The 19,652-nt window shown below is 42.9% G+C and overlaps 1 protein-coding gene across 4 annotated transcripts in view; it reads right to left on the reverse strand.

Moving 5' to 3' along the window:
* VPS54 (VPS54 subunit of GARP complex) overlaps positions 1-19,652 on the reverse strand; it is a 137,552-nt gene that overhangs the window by 6,615 nt on the left and 111,285 nt on the right. For all 4 annotated transcript variants that reach the window (XR_016311983.1, XM_089672003.1, XM_089672005.1 and 1 more), the window contains exons 18-22: positions 18,434-18,521; positions 17,258-17,379; positions 16,326-16,406; positions 14,689-14,796; positions 238-332 (exon numbers count right to left, since the gene is read on the reverse strand). Coding sequence is in view for 3 of the 4 variants with exons in the window: in XM_089672003.1 (XP_089528129.1) it covers positions 238-332; positions 14,689-14,796; positions 16,326-16,406; positions 17,258-17,379; positions 18,434-18,521 (494 nt within the window). In the remaining variant the exon portion in view is untranslated. The remainder of the gene's footprint in view (positions 1-237; positions 333-14,688; positions 14,797-16,325; positions 16,407-17,257; positions 17,380-18,433; positions 18,522-19,652) is intronic.

Genomic DNA, 19,652 nt, shown 5'->3' on the forward strand with positions numbered 1-19,652 from the left:
AATCCAAAATAAAAACCAACAAAAAAAACAAAAAACAAACCACAAGATAACATGGTGCCATCATTAGTCTGAAAAATATACATTAGAATTAAGCTCTGCAGTCTCTGCTGACACACATTAAAAAAAAAAAAAAAAAAAAAAAAAAAAAAAAAAGCTTTAAAAACCAAGAAAATGTCTCTGCAAAAGAACACAACTTATGTCCCTTATTTGCTGCTGTAAAATGTTAGGAACTCTCACCCGTGCAGTGGCCCTCCGTCATTGGTGACATTTAGGTGACACAGCTGACTCTTCAAGTGAAGCCTGCAGCTGCTATTAATTCGAAGGAACAGAGCCTGCAAGTAGAAGACTATCATTACTTATATTATAATGGGACAGCAATACAGGTGTGTTAACATAATACAGTAAACGAAACAAAAAACATTTGGGTATAATAGAGAAGAAGAATAATTTGGTAAAACTAACTGTGCAGAACCTTACTGAAAGTACACAGTGTGAGCACAGATGCATGACAAACCTACATGGAAACCACTCCATGAATATAGGGTTCATTTTGGTCACCTTTCTTTAAAGTGCAACTTTAACAAAAAAGTGTCATTTTGATTGTCACGTTGTGTAGATTACCCCTCTTTTACTATCCTGGTGGAAGTTCGTCAATGAAAAATTAAAAGAAAAAAAAAAAGACAGCAATAAACATCTGACAAAACAGTTGTCTTGGTGAAGCCCTGCCAGCTGCCCTCCACCTACTATCATTACTGGCAAACATAATCTACTAAGTTACAAAAGTTGAAAAGCCAGAAACCAAGGTACCAAAAAGTATGTATATGAAAAACTTTATACAGAATTGTACAAATATATACAATTTTGTATAAAGTTTTTCATATACATACTTTTTGGTACATTAGTTTCCAGCTTTTCATCTTTTGTAACTTACTATTATTATTATTATACAGTATTTATAAAGCGCCAATAGTTCGCTCAGCGCTGTACATTACAAAGGGAGACAGAACATGTGACAGAACAATACCAATACAATGCGATACATGAGGGGATCGAGGGCCCTGCTCTTTCGAGCTTAGAATCTAGGAGGGAGGGGATGGTGGCACAGGAGGAGATAGCTGTGGGGGATGGAGTGGTAGGAAGAGTCGAGGAGGTCGGCAAGTTAGCAGGGGGTGGGGTAGGCTTCCCTGAAGAGATGGGTTTTCAGGGTGCGCCTAAAGGAGAGGAGAGTAGGTGATAATCTGATGGGTTGGGGCAGGGAGTTCCAGAGGATGGGTGACACCCTGGAGAAGTCCTGGAGGCGGGCATGGGAGGAGGAGACCAGGGAACTAGAGAGAAGGAGGTCTTGTGAGGAGCGGAGTGTGCGTGCTGGGCGGTACTTGGATATTAGGTCAGAGATGTAGTACGGGGCAGTATGGTGGACAGCTTTGTACGTCAGCGTTAGGATTTTGAATTTGATCCGTTGCGCAATCGGAAGCCAGTGGAGGGATTGGCAGAGGGGGGTGGCGGAGACAGAGCGGTTGGAAAGGTGAATGAGTCTGGCAGCCGTATTCAGGATCGACTGAAGTGGGGATAGCCAGCGGCGAGGCAGGCCAGTGAGGAGGGAGTTGCAGTAGTCGAGTCGTGATATGATGAGGGAGTGGATGAGCTGTTTAGTGGTTTCTGGGGTTAGGAACGTGCGGATTTTGGCGATGTTGCGGAGGTGGAGTCTGCACGAGTTTGTTAAAGATTGGACTTGGGGCTGGAAGGATAGGTTGGAGTCCAGAATGACACCCAGTACTCTGGCCTGCAGGGCGGGTTTGATGGTAGCGTTGTTGGATGTGACGGAGAAATCAATGGGCGGTGGTGTCCGGGCTGGGGGGAAGACAAGAAACTCGGTTTTGGAGAGGTTCAATTTAAGGAAGTGGAGCGACATCCAGTCTGATATGTCGCTCAGTAGGTGTGTGATTCGGGCTGAGACCAAGGGGGTGAGGTGGGGGGTTGAGAGATAGATTTGTGTGTCGTCGGCATAGAGGTGGTAGTTGAAGCCGTGAGAGTGTATGAGTTGGCCAAGGGAGGAGGTATAGATGGAGAAGAGAAGGGGTCCGAGGACAGAGCCTTGAGGGACCCCAACAGAGAGGGGGAGTGAGGGGGAGGTGGTAGCATTATAGGTAACGCTGAAGGAGCGTTGTGACAGGTAGGATGAGAGCCAGGAGAGAGCAGAATCTCTGAGGCCGAGGGAGTGTAGTTTTTTGAGGAGGAGGGGGTGGTCGACTGTGTCGAAGGCCGCAGAGAGGTCAAGGAGTAGGAGCACTGAATAATGGCCGTTAGCTTTGGCGGTTAGCAGGTTGTTGGAGAGTTTGAGTAAGGCAGTTTCGGTGGAGTGTAGGGGACGGAAGCCGGACTGTAGGGGATCGAGGAGGTTGTTGTCGTTGAGGTGAGAGCATAGGCGGATGTAGACTAGGCGCTCGAGGAGTTTAGATGTAAATGGGAGCAGGGAGATGGGTCTGAGGTTGTTCGGGTCATTGGGGTCCAGGGAGGGCTTTTTAAGTATGGGGGTGATGTGTGCATGTTTCAGAGGGGAGGGGAAAGTGCCTGAAGAGAGGGAGAGATTGAAGATGTGGGTGAGGGAGCGTAGGATGGAGGAGGAGGAAGGTCGTAGGAGTTGTGAGGGGATAGGGTCGAGGGGGCAGGTGGTGAGGCGGGCATCAGAGAGGATCTTGGAGACTTCCTCGATGGTAGTAAGGTCAAAGGTGTGGAGTGTTGGGGGAGCTTCAGTATGAGGGATGTAGGGTGGGGTGGAAGAGGAGGTCAGAGCAGTGGTGGGGCCGTGGGAGAGGGGTGATGAGGGGGTAGCTGAGTGAGGGTGAAGGGGGTTGGAGAGAGTTTGAGCAGCGACGAAGTCCCTGAGGGTTATGTCGAGGGGGAGGGGGGATAAGGGGGTAGCTGTGTGAGAGGGGACGGGTTGAGAGGGTGTGTGAGTTGCAGCAATGTCCTTGCGAATTGTGTCAATTTTGTTTTTGAAGTGATTGGCAATCTCAAGGGCAGTGAGTGAGGTGCTGGGTGGAGGTGGGGGTGGAGAGAGTAGAGAGTTGAAGGCAGAGAAGAGTCGGCGAGGATTGGAGGAGAGGGCCTTGATGAGGGTCAAGAAGTAGGCCTGTTTGGCAGCATGGAGGGAGGAGGTGTAGGTGCGGAAGGCAGATTTATAGCGGGTGAAGGCTTGTTGGGATTTGGTTTTGCGCCATAGTCGCTCCAGGGCACGACTTTGTCGTTTGAGGGTTTTGGTGTGATCAGTCTGCCAGGGCTGGAGCGGTCGGGGTCTGATGTTGCGTGTGGTTAAAGGCGCTAGTGAGTCAAGGGCTGTTGAGAGCGCATTGTTGTAGGCGGTCAAAGCCAAGTCGGGGCAGGACAGGGGGAGGATGCGGTCATGGAGTTGATCAGCTGCAGAGTGGAGGGAGGCAGGGTTAAGGTTGCGGAGTTTCCGGCTGGTAGTAGTGTGACATTTGGAGGGGTAGGCGTTGGAGAACGAGGAGATAGAGAAGGTGATCAGGTTGTGGTCAGAGAGAGGGAAGGGGGTGTTATTGAGGTTGTGGGGAGCGCAGCGGTTGGAGAAGACAAGGTCCAGGATATTTCCGTCGGAGTGGGTGGTGGATTGTATGCACTGTGCAAGTGCAAAGGAGGAGGTTAGGTGGAGGAGACGGGCTGTGTCCGGGTTGTCGAGGTTGACAGGGATGTTGAAATCCCCAAGAATTATGGTGGGTAGCTCAGAGGAGAGGAAGAAGGGTAGCCAGGAGGAGAAGTCATCCAGGAAGCGGGGTATGGATCCAGGAGGCCGGTATATCACAGCAATCTTCAGGGGGGTTGGGGAGAATAGTCGGAGGCAGTGGGCCTCGAAGGAGGAGAAGGATAGGGAGGGGGGGTTTGAGAGGACTCGGAAGGTGCTCTGCGGTGACAGGAGCAGACCAACCCCACCACCTTTACGACCGTTAGGCCTGGGTGAGTGGGTCCAGGTGAGACCTCCATAGGAGTGCAGCAGGGGAGGTAGAATCAGTGGGCTGGAGCCAGGTTTACTGGCAAACTATATTACGTTTGCCAGTAAAGATAGTAGGCGGATGGCAGCTGGGCAGGGCTTCACCAAGAAATCGGGGAGTTGGGTCCCTAACAACAAAATGAAAACTAAACGAGCGAGGCACACATAGGAGACTTGCTAACGCAGGCAGTCAGTGTAAAATAACACAGAGAGCTCATGACCCAAGTTAGGCTATATCCTTAGCAAACTTTAATATTATTCATTTTAGATTACAGCAGAGTAAAATAACAATCAAGTTCACCAAGGTACAAAAAAGACCGAGGTAGTGTCTTCTGATGTATTAGAGATTCGCCAGAACCTTTATACACCTTGAAATGGGCCTATATGCCTTGAAATAAAAGCAGTACTACCTCATATTTTTGGCTTAAAGTCCAATTGTCTGTTACTGCAAACAACCCCAGTCCATTAGTACATTTCTCGGTTTTCTTTTGTATGAAACCGCAAAACCACTTTCTTACTGTGTATTCTAACTCTGTCTTTGTTAACCAGGGTGCCTTTTGGGTTCTTCAGGGGTGCCTTGGCAAATTGCCTAAAAATTGCCCCAAATAACCCAAAAATGTCAACAAGCCAGCAAGTGCAGCATTACAACCTTGGGCGCTGTGATGGCAGCCATTGGTCGATGATGTAATTGGTTGAGAAGGAGGACATCAGGCGCCTACATCTTTGCTCGCCCCTCTCCATCAGCACTGGGGTCATTTAACTGAGTGAGGGAGAAGAATGGTGGAATACTAATCAGTACCAGTATACAAAGGTGTATTAGCTTTGTTAGAATAAATCACCTCCAATGTTGGGTGCCCTACATATAGGGATGTTGCAACGTTATGTAAAACTATTAAATTTAGGTCTTTACATTTTAGAATTGGGCGCCTCGAGACAGTGTGGTTTATTAAAGGGTGCCTTGACTGAAAAATGGTTGAGAAACACTGTTCTAACTCATTAAAACCTTGTAAGATGCTCCCCTTAGTTATATGTGGTTGGATTCAAACAGAATATGAATGTAGCCTGAATATACAAAATGGACTCGAGAGAATGGCTGAACAAATTCCCTATAAAAGCAGATATCTTGTGCTGCCTGTTCTTAGGGAGGATTTTCAAGTTAAAACTTGTAAAAGGCTGACATGTTTATTTTATATGGAACAGACAGCCTTCTGAAATATTAAGCTAGTTTATGGGAATTCCTTACCACTGCATTTTCTAATAAGCTTGTGGCCATCCAATAGTCAACACATAGGTTAATGATGATTACATCAGAGCAACCCCAGATAATGAGTAAAACCATTTAGTGAAATGTCAATGTTATCTAGAAATCAATGTCACAATGCAAGTCCTAAAGGCTTTAATATTTACATAATTAGATTGCTTACAACTGACTGGGTAAAGGTTTGCCAATGCCTTTAGGATTGCAGGCCTGCAGCCTTGCACCAGTCATTCTGTGCAACTTATGTACTCAATGTTTTATTGCTTAATCGTTTAGACAATCACAGTGATCACTACTGTGAAAACCCACCCCAGCACTGTTTCTTGTGAGTAGGAAAAGATACATTGAGGGAAATATACTAAGACTGGAGCAGAAAAATTCTGAAGCATCTGTAGATGGCAGATTCTAATTTTAATTTTTAAAGTTTAGCTGAAGAAGCTGAAGATAGAAGCTGACTGGTTACCATGCACAGCAGCTCCAGTTAATGTCTGCTCCAGTTTTGTTTTTCAATGGTTTTTATTAAGGTTTTCAAACAATTTAACACAAAGAACTAGAGCAAAAGACACGCTCACGCAGGGGCTATCAATAGCACATAACAAAAATACAGAGAACAGTGCTGTAACACCAGCAATGCATAAGGCGTGCCCACATAGGGGCTATCAATGGCAAAGAAAACATAAAAATAGTGAAACAGTGATATATCACCAACACAAATTCCAGCCAAAGGCAAGTATCTACCGCCTCACAGAATTAAACAATAAAAAAAAGAAGGAAATAGAGGGAAGAAAAAAAAAAAAAAAAAAAAAGGAGGAAAACAAGACCAGGAGCAGGGAACCGGAAACACCAATACTGTACAGCATCATAAACCCAGACTAGCCGGGGGGGAGCGTGGGAAAGGCATAGGTCAACCACGGCTCCCATATTTTAAAACATTTTTGTTGGGAATCATTACGGATACTCGACATCCGTTCATTGAGCATCAGAGTGATCATACGGTCCCGCACCCCCTGAAGAGGAACAAAACAAAACAAAACAAAATCCTTTACAGGCCTGTGCGATTGTTCTAGTGGCCGACAAAAACAAAAAAGGAAGCCAGCTTCTGCTGATGAGCCAACAGGCCCAGTATGGAACAATGAAGCAAAGCATATCGAGCCTTCCAGCGTATGGAGAGATGGAACAAGGTGTAAATAAGGCTAAACAAGCGGGACCAAAAGTTAACCAGTCTCGAGCATGACCACCATATATGTGATCCATCTCCATGAAGGCAGCAACCCCGAAAGCAGCACTATAGGCAGGGTACGCCTGGGCTATACGAGCCAGGACCCAATACCAAAGAAACAGTACTTTGTATGCCACATCCAGTGTGGCTGTATTAAATGAACATTTAAATATAAACAACCAGGCCTTATTCCAGTCCTCCAGATCCACGACCGCCCCCAAGTCACGCTCCCACTGAGCAACATATGATAGAGAAGTATGCATTGAGCGCCTAATCAAGCATGCATAAAGTAGGGAAACAAGATTCGGGTCACCTGTACGTTTTAGGCAAAGCTGTTCAAAGGCAGTTTTATAATATGGAAAGGCGGAAGTGCCACGCAGTGAGGTCGACCAGTGCCGCAATTGAAGGTAACGGAAGAATTCCAACTGAGGTACATCCCGTGATTCCCGAAGAAAGTTCCAGGTGGGTGGGAAGGACTGAAGTCAAAAAGTGTCGCACCTGCGAGAAACCACTGACCACACATCAAGAGAACACAGCTGGTTGATCTAAACCCGGTGCAAAAGGAGGGTTATTAGTTATTGGGAGCAAAGGGTAGAAAGGGCAACATCAAACCACTGGAGTAGCGAACAGAGTCCCACACTTGTAAGCCATGGAGCAAAATCGGACTCCGTGTCATTGGGCGTAGGGCACGGGGAAGCCATAAAAGTGTTGATGTTGCAATGGTTAAGTTAAGTCGCAGTTAAGTAGTTCCAAAAAGAACCCAGAGAGGAATATCAGAGGAAGCGTGTACCATAGACAGGAAGGGGGGGGGGGCAATCTGGCTTGCCTGGTAATACTTGGCTACATTAGGCACTCTGAGATCTCCCTGGAGTTTATGGACAAAAAGTGTATTTCTGGAGATTCTGGGGCATCTATCGGCCCAGATGAAGCGCATAATCCCTGCCTGAATCAACCGGCGAAAATGAGGAGGAACCAGCACTGCGAGGGTATGAAAATTATAAAACAATTTAGGCAGGATGGTCATTTTCACAGAGTTAATCAGTCCTATCCAGGACAGGTGCGGGAATTGCCAAGTGCATAAGAGAAGACACAGAGCGAAGCAATGGATAATAATTTGCAGCAAACAAAGAGCCATAGGTAGGGGCAGGCGAATACCGAGGTATTCCAAAGGAAGTCCACTTGTAAGGGAAGTAGGACTGTAGGTGCAAAACCATATCTGAGGCCAAAGTAATATTGAGGGCGACAGTCTTAACCAGTTTAATACGGAGACCCGAAATCAAGGAGAAACGTGTAAGCCCTGTTGCAAATTTGGGAGCGTCGTCAAGGGATTGGTGAGAGTCAGGAGGGCATCATCCACAAAGAGGCTCAACTTAAACTCCTGTCCCGCATATGGAACCCCCGATATATTACAATCAGCCCGCAGCGCTAAAGCCAGCGGCTCGAGTGCCAGGACAAAGAGCGGTGGGGACAGGGGGCATCCCTGTCTTGTCCCTCGTCAAACAGGAAAAGGATCAGAGAAACAGACTGCGTACTTAACTGTAGCCAAGGGGGAAGAGTACAGGGCCAAAATCCCAGGATAGTGATTTAAAAGCTTTATGTATGTCGTAACCGGAGCAGTCTGTGGGGCTTCCCCGCAGAGTTGAGCTTCCTAGCCAGCATTGGACCCGGCTTATTAGCACAAGTATAAAATTTATGTTTGGTCCAACGCAAGGACCGTTCAGCCTCCAAAGAAGCAAGCAGGTCCAATTCTGCAGCCAGAGCATCCCACGTTCATTTATGGGCGCAGATGGGTGCGACTTCCAACAAGTATCCACAGATGCTAGTAGAGAATGAAGGTCCAAAAGATGACTCTCCCGCTCCTGGACCACAGCTAGCTGTATGATATGGCCCGGCACCGTGGCTTTATGCGCCTTCCACAAGGGCACTGCCGAAGAAACAGATCCCGAGTTCACCATGAAATATGTACGTATGAAGGATTCTATTTGTTGGCAGGTAACCTAAATGGTCAGTAAAGATTCGTCAATGCACCAGTGAAAAGGGCACCGTGCTGACCCTGAAAGGGCAAGGAGTAGAACCAGGGGGTTGTGATCTGACCAGGGCAAGGAAGGGATAGATTATTCACTTGACTAAGGGAAGTTGTTGGACGCGCATAAATATGTGGGCAATTCTACAGAAACTGTTATGGGGATTTGAGCAGAACGTGAAAACGTGCTCAGCTGGGTGAAGTTCCCTCCAAACGTCCACCAGCACCACAGTCTGCAAAAGAGAGCGCATACATTCCTCCAACACTAAGTCATGAGAAAGTGCCGCCCCCCAGGGATAACACCTATCTAGAGCAGAATCCAATGTAACAGTTGAATTCCCAAAAGAAGGAGAAGACCCTTGGAGTGTTGGGAAATGATGGTGCAAAGATGGGAGAAAAAATTAAGCTGAAAGCAATTGGGGGCGTAATAGGAGACAATGACCTCCTGGTCCTAGAGGGTGCCCTGTAGGAGAAAGTACCTACCCATGTTGCCCGCTATATTCTGAACACAGACGAAGGGGAGATTACATTTAAAAGCTATCAAAACACTCTGTCGTTTCTCAGGAGCCGAGGCCATGTAGAAAATGGGATAATGAGGCGAAAGATACCGTGGGGCGGAGGACTGGGAAAACCTTGTTTCCTGCAAGCATACCACATCAATTTGTTGCAATTTGAGGTGATGGAAAATTTTAGACCTCTTCTGAGGCGAATTAAAGCCTAGGATATTTTGTGAATGTACTTTCAAAAGGGGTGAAGCCATGGCGGAATCGTCAGAATCTGCTCAGCAGAAAAGGCATAAGTCGGCTAGCACTTTCCATTCCCAAAGACAGTCGGACCCTAACTTCCCAAAACCCTGCATAAAGCAAGAGCGGAAAAACCAAAAAAAGGAGAACAAGAAAGGAAAAGAGGAGAAAGACATAGAAAATATGTCTGCTCCAGTTTTAATAAAAATTCCACCCATTGTATCTGAGTAAATTAAAATAAATAATAAACTACAGTTGTGGCCAAAATTATTCAACCCCCACTGAAATTGAGTGTTTTGGCCAGTTTGACATTGCTTTTGATCATTCAGTCATCTTGCTTACATTTACATTAAAGAGGCACTTGTAGGTCAGACAAATATAACATAACAGTTATAATGAAATAACCACAAATGTCTTTTCTGTGCTCACAGCATTATCAGTTTTATTCAACCCCCAAGTGACATTCAATCTTAGTACTTAGTACAGCATCCTTTTACAGTTATAACAGCTTTTAAACGTGAAGCATAGCTTGACACAAGTGTCTTGCAGCGATCTACGGGTATCTTCGCCCATTCTTCATGGGCAAAGGCCTCCAGTTCAGTCACATTCTTAGGCTTGCGCACTGCAACTGCTTTCTTTAAGTCCCACCAGAGGTTCTCAATCAGATTTAAGTCTGGTGACTGCGATGGCCACTCCAAAATGTTCCAGCCTTTCCTCTGCAACCATGCTCTAGTGGACTTGGAGGTATGCTTGGGATCATTGTCCTGTTGAAAGGTCCAACGTCTCCCAAGCCTCAGGTGTGTGACGGACTGCATCACGTTTCCATCCAATATCTCCTGGTACTGAAGAGAATTCATGGTACCTTGCACACGCTGAAGCTTCCCTGTACCTGCAGAAGCAAAACAGCCCCAAAGCATGATTGACCCTCCACCATGCTTCACAGTAGGCAAGGTGTTCTTTTCATCATAGGCCTTGTTCTTCCTCCTCCAAACATAGCGTTGATCCATGGGCCCAAACAGTTCTAATTTTGTTTCATCAGTCCACAGAACACTATCCCACAACTTTTGTGGTTTGTCCACATGGCTTTTGGCATACTGCAGTCGACTCTTCTTATTCTTTGGAGACAGCAAGGGGGTACGCCTGGGAGTTCTGGCACGGAGGCCTTCATTACGCAGTGTGCGTCTTATTGTCTGGGCTGAAACTTCTGTACCCACATCTGACAAATCTTTTCTCAGTTCCTCAGCAGTCACACGGGGACTTCTCTCCACTCTACGCTTCAGGTAGCGCACAGCAGTCGAAGTCAGCATCTTCTTTCTGCCACGACCAGGTAGCGTTTCAACAGTGCCCTTTGCCTTGAATTTGCGAATGATGCTTCCTAAGGTGTCTCTTGGTATGTTTAACATCTTTGCAATCTTCTTATAGCCATTGCCCTTCCTGTGAAGAGAAATCACCTCTTCTCTTGTCTTCCTGGACCATTCTCTTGCCTTCACCATGTTTGTAACCACACCAGTAAATGTCTAGAAGGAGCTGAGTATCACAGTCATTTTAAAGCTGCCTAATTGGTGCTTATTATGCTTGATTGCTGCTCGGTGACATCCACAGGTGTTTTCAATACCTGATGGAAAGCACCTGTATGAACCTCTGTTCTTCAGAGTGGTAGTCTTTAAGGGGTTGAATAATTGTGGCAATGAAGAAACCACATAAGAACCATTTACTACTGTATTACATAAACAATTGATGTCATTTTAGTTGCATTTGGGTAGTTACAACGTCCTTGTAGGATTTGATTCTGAATACAATTCCAAATGTACACTATAGTCCCTAAACCCCTTTACAGCATTGGGGGTTGAATAATTTTGGCCACAACTGTAGATAAGCGTTTGATCTAGGTTAGTATAAGTGTTCGTGTCAGTGACAGTGTGTTTTAGGTAGAGAAAAAAAGGTTTTAGATGTTGAGTCAGTGTGAGTGTTAGCGTCAGTATGTTTAGACACGATATTAAAAAAAGAAAGAAAAAAAAAAAAAGCAAAAATGTGCACTTTTGTGTATCCTACTACAGGTAGAAAGAACAAATACCACACATATGCGGTATTGCCACAATCATCATGAGTAGGGGGCAGGTTTTTTTTTTCTAGTGGTGGATCATTGCAATGGCATTTTTTTTTTCTTTACTATTTTGGGACAGTTTTCATTTGATAATAAAACAAAATATGAAGGGATCCATTACAACTAAATGAAAGCACAATTTGTGCTAAAAAAAACTATGGTATAATTCACCTGGATACACTTAAACAGTTACAGAGATATGTACAGTTTCACTAACCCATTCCAAATTGCAAAACTAGGTTCGAGCGTTAAGAGCAGGAAAGAGCTCAGGCATGTTTGGATTCTAGTTTGAACCTACCAACTAGGAATTCAGATTGTAGTTAGAACCCACATGAGCTATCCCACCAGGAAGCCATCATTACACAAAGCCATTGGTAAGCAGCCAAGGCATTCCCCACCCCACAGTCACACATACCTGAGGTTTTGGGGTTGGGAATACCTCAACTACTTACCACTGGCTCTGTATGGTGACACCTTTCTTGTGGGATAGCTCATGTGGGTTCAAACTCTGATCTGAATTACTTGTTAGGATTTGATATGACCTTCGTCATTAAGGGGTTAAGGTTGCAGCTAGGGCAGATAAGGACAGTTTTTTTTCCCTTTGACCTACATAAAATATAAATGGTCAAAGTCTTCCAGTGGGTTTTCTGCCTTACTGGATGAGGAGGTGGAGTGAACATGAATGTCAAATAACAGCACTACTTAGAACTAAATAAATGCTACAGTTTTCATCCTGCTGGTATCTGTTTTTCGCTGTATACAAAGGAAAGAAAATGAAAATGGCAGGGGATTTTTAATCATTTCTTAATCTGTTTTCAAGTCTGTCTTGTTCTGTGCAGCGAGAAAAGGAATTGAAAATAGAATGAACATTGAAGCTTCAAGCATTGTTTAAAACAAGCATTAAAACAGATTAGAGAAGGGCAAACCCTATATTAAAAATAACCTGTTTTCTTTCAATCTTTTTTCCTGCTTTTTGGGAAAGAATAAAGCCACCCGTCAGCATATATCCTTACGGTGCTCACAATGAGGCTTGGATGGGGCAGTTGGAAATCCCAACTTCAAAGATTGTAGGTTTGGGATTAGGTACTCTCAGAACACTAGTTTAAAGGATAACAGCGAATCTCATACAGTGGGGTGATTTGGTGTCATATAATATCATATCAGGATGAAAAACATAGCTCCAGGTTACATATGTCCTGTGCTTCGTTTCTGTTTAGATGCAAAATATTAAAGTCTGGCTTGTTTTTAAACATCATTCTAAAATATCAAGAAAAAGCAAAACTAGCGCTCATGTCTTCATGCACCACAGGTACACAGAATCTGTCACTCGCCGAGGTGCAGCCCTCTAAAGATAGGGAAATCTTGATACCACTGGAGAAAGAAAAAAAAAAAAAAAAAAAAAAACACAAAAGGTTGCACTCTCCTCATGCATTACTGTGATAAAAAAAGGATTTATTAAAAAATAAACAAATGTATACTCACAAACAATAGAAGTCCTATGACAGAGTATGCGAACGCAGAGTCGAGCTCCCTTCCTCAGAGCTGAAAACATATACAGGGAAGCAAATGTAGTAAGAGACCAAATGAGCAATTGATGTGAGAGACCAAAACCACTTGGAGGAGGTGTGGTTTTGTTCTCTCACATCAATTGCTCATTTGGTCTCTTACTACATTTGCTCCCCTATATATGGGCTCCCAACATGTCTAGTGTTTTCAGCTCTGAGGAAGAGAGCTTGACTCCTGAAATGCGTTACCATACTCTGTCGTAGGACTTCTATTGTCTGGGACTGTCACCGAGTTTGTGTTTGCGAGTATACATTTGTCTATTTTTTTTATAAATCCTTTTTTATCATTCTAAAATACTACAGGGCTGTGTACATATGCTTGTCATGGACTAGTCTAGGTAATCCAATCAGCTAAATAAAGTAGTATTTGCCACCAGGAGTGGCAATGACAATTTCACTAACCACTAGCCTACAGGGCACTTATACCCCCTTCCTGCCCAGGCCAATTTCCAGCTTTCAGCGCTGTCACACTTTGAATGACAATTGCGCAGTCATGCAACACTGTACCCATATGAAATTTTTATCATTGTTTTGAGACAGATAGAGCTTTCTTTTGGTGGTATTTATTTACCTCTGGGATTTTTATTTTTTCTTAAACAAACCAAAAACCACTGAAAATTTTGAAAAAAAAAAGTTTTTTCTTAGTTTTTGTTATATAATTTTGTAAATAAGTGATTTTTCTCCTTCACTGATGTGCGCTAATGAGGCTGCACTGATGGGCACTGATGAGGAGGCACTGGTAGGTTGCACTGATGGGCATTGACGGGCATCACTGATGGGCACTGAAAGGCAGCACTGATACATGACACTGATATATGGCACTGATAGGCGGCATTGACTGGCACCGATAGGTGGCACTGATGGGTGACATTGAAAGGCAGCTCAGATGGGCACTGATAATGTGGCATTGATGTGCACTGGTATGCACTGATATGTGGCACTGATGGGCACTGGCACGTGGCACTGATGGGCACTGACTGCGGGCTCTGATGGACACTGACAGGTGGCACTTCTGGGGCCACACTGATCATCAGGGCACACTGATCATCAGCTCCCTAAATACATGTGTTTTGCTACCAAGGGGCATCCAATAGATGTGTCTTCACAGTACTTAGCATAATGGTTATGCCGATTGTTGTTTTGAGAAATACACAGTATGGGACTCTGATTACTATGGTTTTGGCAAGTTTGTGATGTCCTTATGACATCATGGGGCAGGAAGTAGTTAATTTGCCTGTTTTTTGATTGATGGATGTTACTTTAAATGTCACTGTATTCCACACTACACTTGTCACATGTCTAAAGAAGGGGTCCTGCGCGGCCCTGTAATGTTTCTACTTTACGCTGTGATGTGATTGCTTCATTTAAAACTTTTTGGTTGGTGGCCTGGGTTCCCTCCTATGCTAGTCACATGACCAAATGCTAGAGACCTCACATCACATTTAGACAGGGCTCTGGACTATTTGACTAGTATAACATCAGCCTCCAAGCCTCATTCTGCAGAGATTCTGTGACCCGTTTTCCATCATTTGCTCATGTGACTGGCATTGGAGGGATCCATAGGACAGATTTTTCCTGGAATAATAAATAAAATAGCACTGCTCTTAATTTTTATGATTTTAATGCTGCAGGATGATTAGAACGAGGAGATGATATTTTATAATAGCTTTTCTATAATGCTGAGGCCTGCAACAAGAAGTTGGACAAAGCATATAAAATAACACAGAGCATAGCAATATAACAAAAAAGATAAGTTAGAGGTAGATGTACCTGTGTTTGTTCCTCAGGCAGCAGATCATAAATTGCCTCATGCATTTTAGCCACTTGCTTGCAGATATTTCTAAAGCACGTGGACGGAACAGGGGCTTTTACTTCATACTGTAAACATAAGATTCATAACTATCAGACATTGTATAAATATCCTATTGATTAAGGAACTGAAATTCAAAATATGATTCAGTTGTCAACAGATGCACCAGTGCAAGCTATAGAAAAGCAGCTTGAACTTCCACAACTGTATTGTATAAAATGCCAATATGATAGATACAAGAGAAATTCTACTGTTACACTCCCACTCCCCTCCCTATTCCCTAAATTCAAAAAGGCTAGAAGAGGAGCTTATATGTTTACCTTTGGGTCTATCACTTACCTCCTGTCTAGGCTACATGACCAAGGGCCACAGCATCTGTTATATAATCTGTGCTGAAGGAGTATATATGTATGGGCAATACCTGACAATCAACAGGTTCATATAAAACATACATTTTTACTTCCACCCCTTTTAGTAATTAGAGAAGCAGGATAGTCAACTACAGATTAGGCTGACTAATTCCTTTGTCCATCAAAGTAAAAGGATCCCTTAATGCCCCCTACTCTAGCAGCACAGATTCACCTTTCCTTGTTCCTGCACCATCCCACTGGGACCAGTGAAAGCTCCAAACTGACTTATTGCAGCCCCGGTCTAAGGACTTTTCTAGTTCTATGTGAATATGCTAAGCCAATCATGAGACACCCAGCCATGTCACATGAGGCTGGGTACGTAAATCACATGCCCGAAGTGCCTGGTATATCACTTTCCTTTCTGTTGGCAGATGAAGTTGGTGGCAGGAAAGGTTGGTATAAATCTGCTGGGGAAGGGAGTAAAGTTAAGTCTCCCTTTTACCTTGCCCTGCATGAGAAAATGCAAAGGGTTACTTTAAGCTAAAGGTAGACAACTGGTCCCGTTACATGCAGGGGCGGACTGACCATTTGGAAACTCGGGCACTGCCCGAGATCAGTAGGGGGCACCATGAGATGCCCCTAGTACCTTTTTCATAGGCTTTTTTGAGTTTGGGCAAGGACACAGGGGCCCCATGATCCCCTATTGCCCGGGGGCCCCATGAGTTGTCAGTCCGCCCCTGGTTACATGTGTCTTATTACCTTTTTAAAAAGCAAAAAACACCCATCGTTACACTGAGAACTCTCTGTCAAATATTTATAGCATGCAAAGTGGAGAAATGACTCTCCTAGCAAGTATAATTTGCTTTCAATTGCAATGATGTGCTCTGTAATTGCTTATCCAAACAAGACAAGCTTTCAAGATCATTACTTGGATTATATACACAACATGTAGCTATAAATTTGAATGTAGAAATAAGTTTCAAAAGATATAAAGTTCAATTAAAATTTCAATAATTTTGAATGGCCTTATATGCCAAAGCTGCAATAAAATAACTGGTGTCAATACAACAATAGCTGTTGGCTTCATCATAGAGAGAGGCATAAAAATCTGTGATACGTTTTACAATCTACAGTGAAAATGCACTGACATTACAGCCAGAAGTGATCATTGATCCAGATCCATATTCCTTGGCTAAATATTGGGTTTTCTAATTAGTAGTTTTTTTTATATAATAATTTTCAGGTACCTTTGACAGGAGTTTGTCAAATAAACCATCCATTAGAGATACCAGTTTGGCAGATATTTCTGCTATGTGGTCATTGTAGTCCTGTTGGCAGAAAAAGGAGAGATCATGAATTCATTTCTGTCATTTCTGTAGTACAGACATATATTACAGTGCTAAAACCTTTTTGTTCACTCCCGGCCTTGCATTTTAAGGTTCCGATCACGGTCATATAAATTCAACTGAAAATGTGGTAGAAATTAGGGAAGGAGGAAAAACATTATGGGTAGCACAGTGGCTAAGTGGTTAGCACTTCCGCCTAACAGCACTAAGGTCGTGGGTTCACATTCCAACCATGCGCTACCTGTCTTGAATTTTCATGTTCTCCCTGTGCCTGGGTGGGTTTCCTGCAGGTACGCCGGTTTCCTCCCACACTCAAAGACATGCTGGTAGGTTAATTGGCTCTTGTCTAAATTGGTCCTAGTATGTGTGTGTATGACATGAGTTAGAGACCTTAGATTGTAAGCTCCTTAAAGCAGGTGGAAATGTACAATATATATGTAAAGTGCTACGTAAAACGACGCTATACAAGTACCTGTAATGATTAAAAAGTTATTATACACTCAGTGGCCACTACTTTAGATACACCCAGTACTAGCAAGACCGCTTTAGCTTTCAGAACACATTGATTTTGTTAAAATGCTGGGAATGTTCTTTAGGAGTTTTGATTGGTGATGAATCTATTCCATCATATAGCTCCTACAAAGCTGTCATCCTTTAACCTTTTATTTCTCTATGTCAATTACAGTACAGGTAGTTCACTGAGGAGGAACCAAATTTATGTATGGTAATCACAGCAAATAAGCCAACTGGCAAAATATCATTTGCTTTAGCAAACCCTTCCTTGCTGATGCTGTAAATAAAATTAGTGTTTGGAGATGCAATAATTGGATTACCTTAGTGATGTGGTCGAACTGTCGAAGCAAGCTGTACTGTTTAGGCTGCAGGCGGGCTTCAAAATGAGCTCTGATTATAGGAATGTAGTGTACTATGAGCTGGAGACAGCGGGAAGACAGAGCTGAAAGACAAAAACTCATCATCTACACTGTAACAGTTGTGTAGGTATATAAATATATATATATATTATTTTTTTTTTTTATTGTGTGCATACAAGAGAATACTCTACTGTTTAACAGCTGAGATTCAAGATTATACACCCTGTCAATGTTCTAAAATAACCATGATTTTATACAAATCTGTGTATAAATAGATATACATTTTATATAGATATTATGCCTCTTGGTAATTAATTGTTAAAAAAATGTTCCCACGTTTAAATAACAATTCTAACAGGAAGGTGGTCCTCTATTCACATACAGCATTTCATTGCCATTAATACTCACAGGAAGAAACTATAAAGGACATTACAGCCTCTGCTACTGTGAGAGGTAACCTCGTTAGAAGTCGGCTCACTGGGAGAACACTGAATTCATTGTTTTGCAGGAGATTGTCAATGAGTGGATATGTATCATAAGTAGCATTAGATCGAGATTTAAATAATTCTGTAGCTTCCCTCTGAATTAACTACTGTTAAAATGCAACCTGGGAAAATATTTTCTATTACTTAAATTGAGAAGTTATTGGTGGTGTTACCAGTGGTAACCAGTCACATTCAGTGGTCATTATTCTAGAGCAATTTTAAGGCTCCATGCACACTGGCTCAAAAAACACCAAAAAGCAAAAAAAAAAAAAAACCTAGAGGAGCTTAGCATTTTGCCTGTAGAAGAAACAAAACTTCTCCTATGCCCATAAGGTAGTCTAGAAGTGTTTTTTAAGCTCAGCATTTAAAGACAGAAAAAAAACGCTTCTGTTTTGCATTTTTGAGAGTGTTTTTCTGGCAGAAGAAATGCTAAACGCTTCTAAACGCTAGTACAAAAAACACACTCAAAATTAGCATTTTTTTTTCGCCAAGAGCATGGGCATTTTTTTAAGCCAGTGTTCATGGAGCCTTGGCTGCTACAATTCCACTTTGATTTCCCATACTTTTACAGCAAAAACCAGCACAGGCATATAGATACAACAGATCAGTTGTAAAAAAAAAAAAAAAAAAAAAAAAAAAAAAAATGGCTCACCCAGGTTTTTTGTGGTTATAGTCTTCAGTCCGACAACCTGTAGTGCCCCAGCTCCCAGGACCAGCTGACAACTGCGGGAGTTAAAGTACTAGACAAAGAAAATAAACAAACAATCTTCAATGTAAGGGTTTGAAAGGTAAACAGAAGAGATATACTTCATTCCAAAGACAATTCTGAGAAATGGGAAACCACCTAATCATGTGTTAAAGGAGAGCATTGTGCAGATCATAATAGTGAATATGCTGGTGGATCAAAGTGTTATTCTAAACCCAGGTGATAATATCACTCCCTCCTTTGTCATCCTAAAGAGCAAAGGAAATATAATTCATACTGCTAAGATACGCCATTTGAGTAAAATATTTCATTTACATCATTTTCCTTGAGAAATAAATTACTATTTTTTTTTTTTATTATACAACATTAGTAAGAGAGAGAATTGTGCAGCTCCGTTTACACTCTCGCCATGCTTTGCTTTCAGGTTAAAAGAAATCTTTGTGCACAGATAAATGGTGAAGTTTAATGCCTTGACTTTCCATGAATGTTGGTTGCAATTAGCAAGATAAGTATAAAATATGCAAATAATGTACAAAATAAAAGATCTGTGACAATCCATCCAATCAATAAAAAGCAAAACTGGACTGCTTCTAGAAACTAAGGAATATACAGCATATACAGCTATTAGACCCTAAGGAATATACAGAGAATACAGCTACAAAACACTAAAAGGTGGCAACAGATGTATCAAAATGTGTCTGGTTCAGCAGGGACCAGCCAAATTTCGATCCATTTGTGGCCACTGCAGTCAACTGACCTGTTGGATAAAAGCTGTTCAATCAGCTACTGCAGCTAATGGCAGCAGCGCTAATCTGTGTATCCTGACAGCAGCCATTATACGATAATGCGGTGGGGAAGATTCCCCCATCCTAATCAAATATGGGGGAAAGAACTGAACCATGTATGACCCAGCTTTAGGAATATACAGCATCCGACTCCTACTAAGCACTTCGACAAAAAGCTCAGTGCTCAATGTCAGCATAACACTTTGTAAACAATGCAAATAGAACAATCTTTTTTATGCTACTGTTCATAGAGAGCCAAGACTTCTAATAGTTCTTACATCACCCTAAAAAAAAAAATTAACTAATTAAATTGTGCCAACCCTAGGCTAGGTTCATATTTATATTTGAAAGGTGGATCACATTTCAAAGTGTGTCTAAGC

The sequence above is a fragment of the Staurois parvus genome, unplaced genomic scaffold (genome assembly GCF_062004578.1).
Source record: "Staurois parvus isolate SC_StPar_1 unplaced genomic scaffold, SC_StPar_1.0 ptg000117l, whole genome shotgun sequence".
Taxonomy (NCBI): Eukaryota; Metazoa; Chordata; class Amphibia; order Anura; family Ranidae; genus Staurois; species Staurois parvus.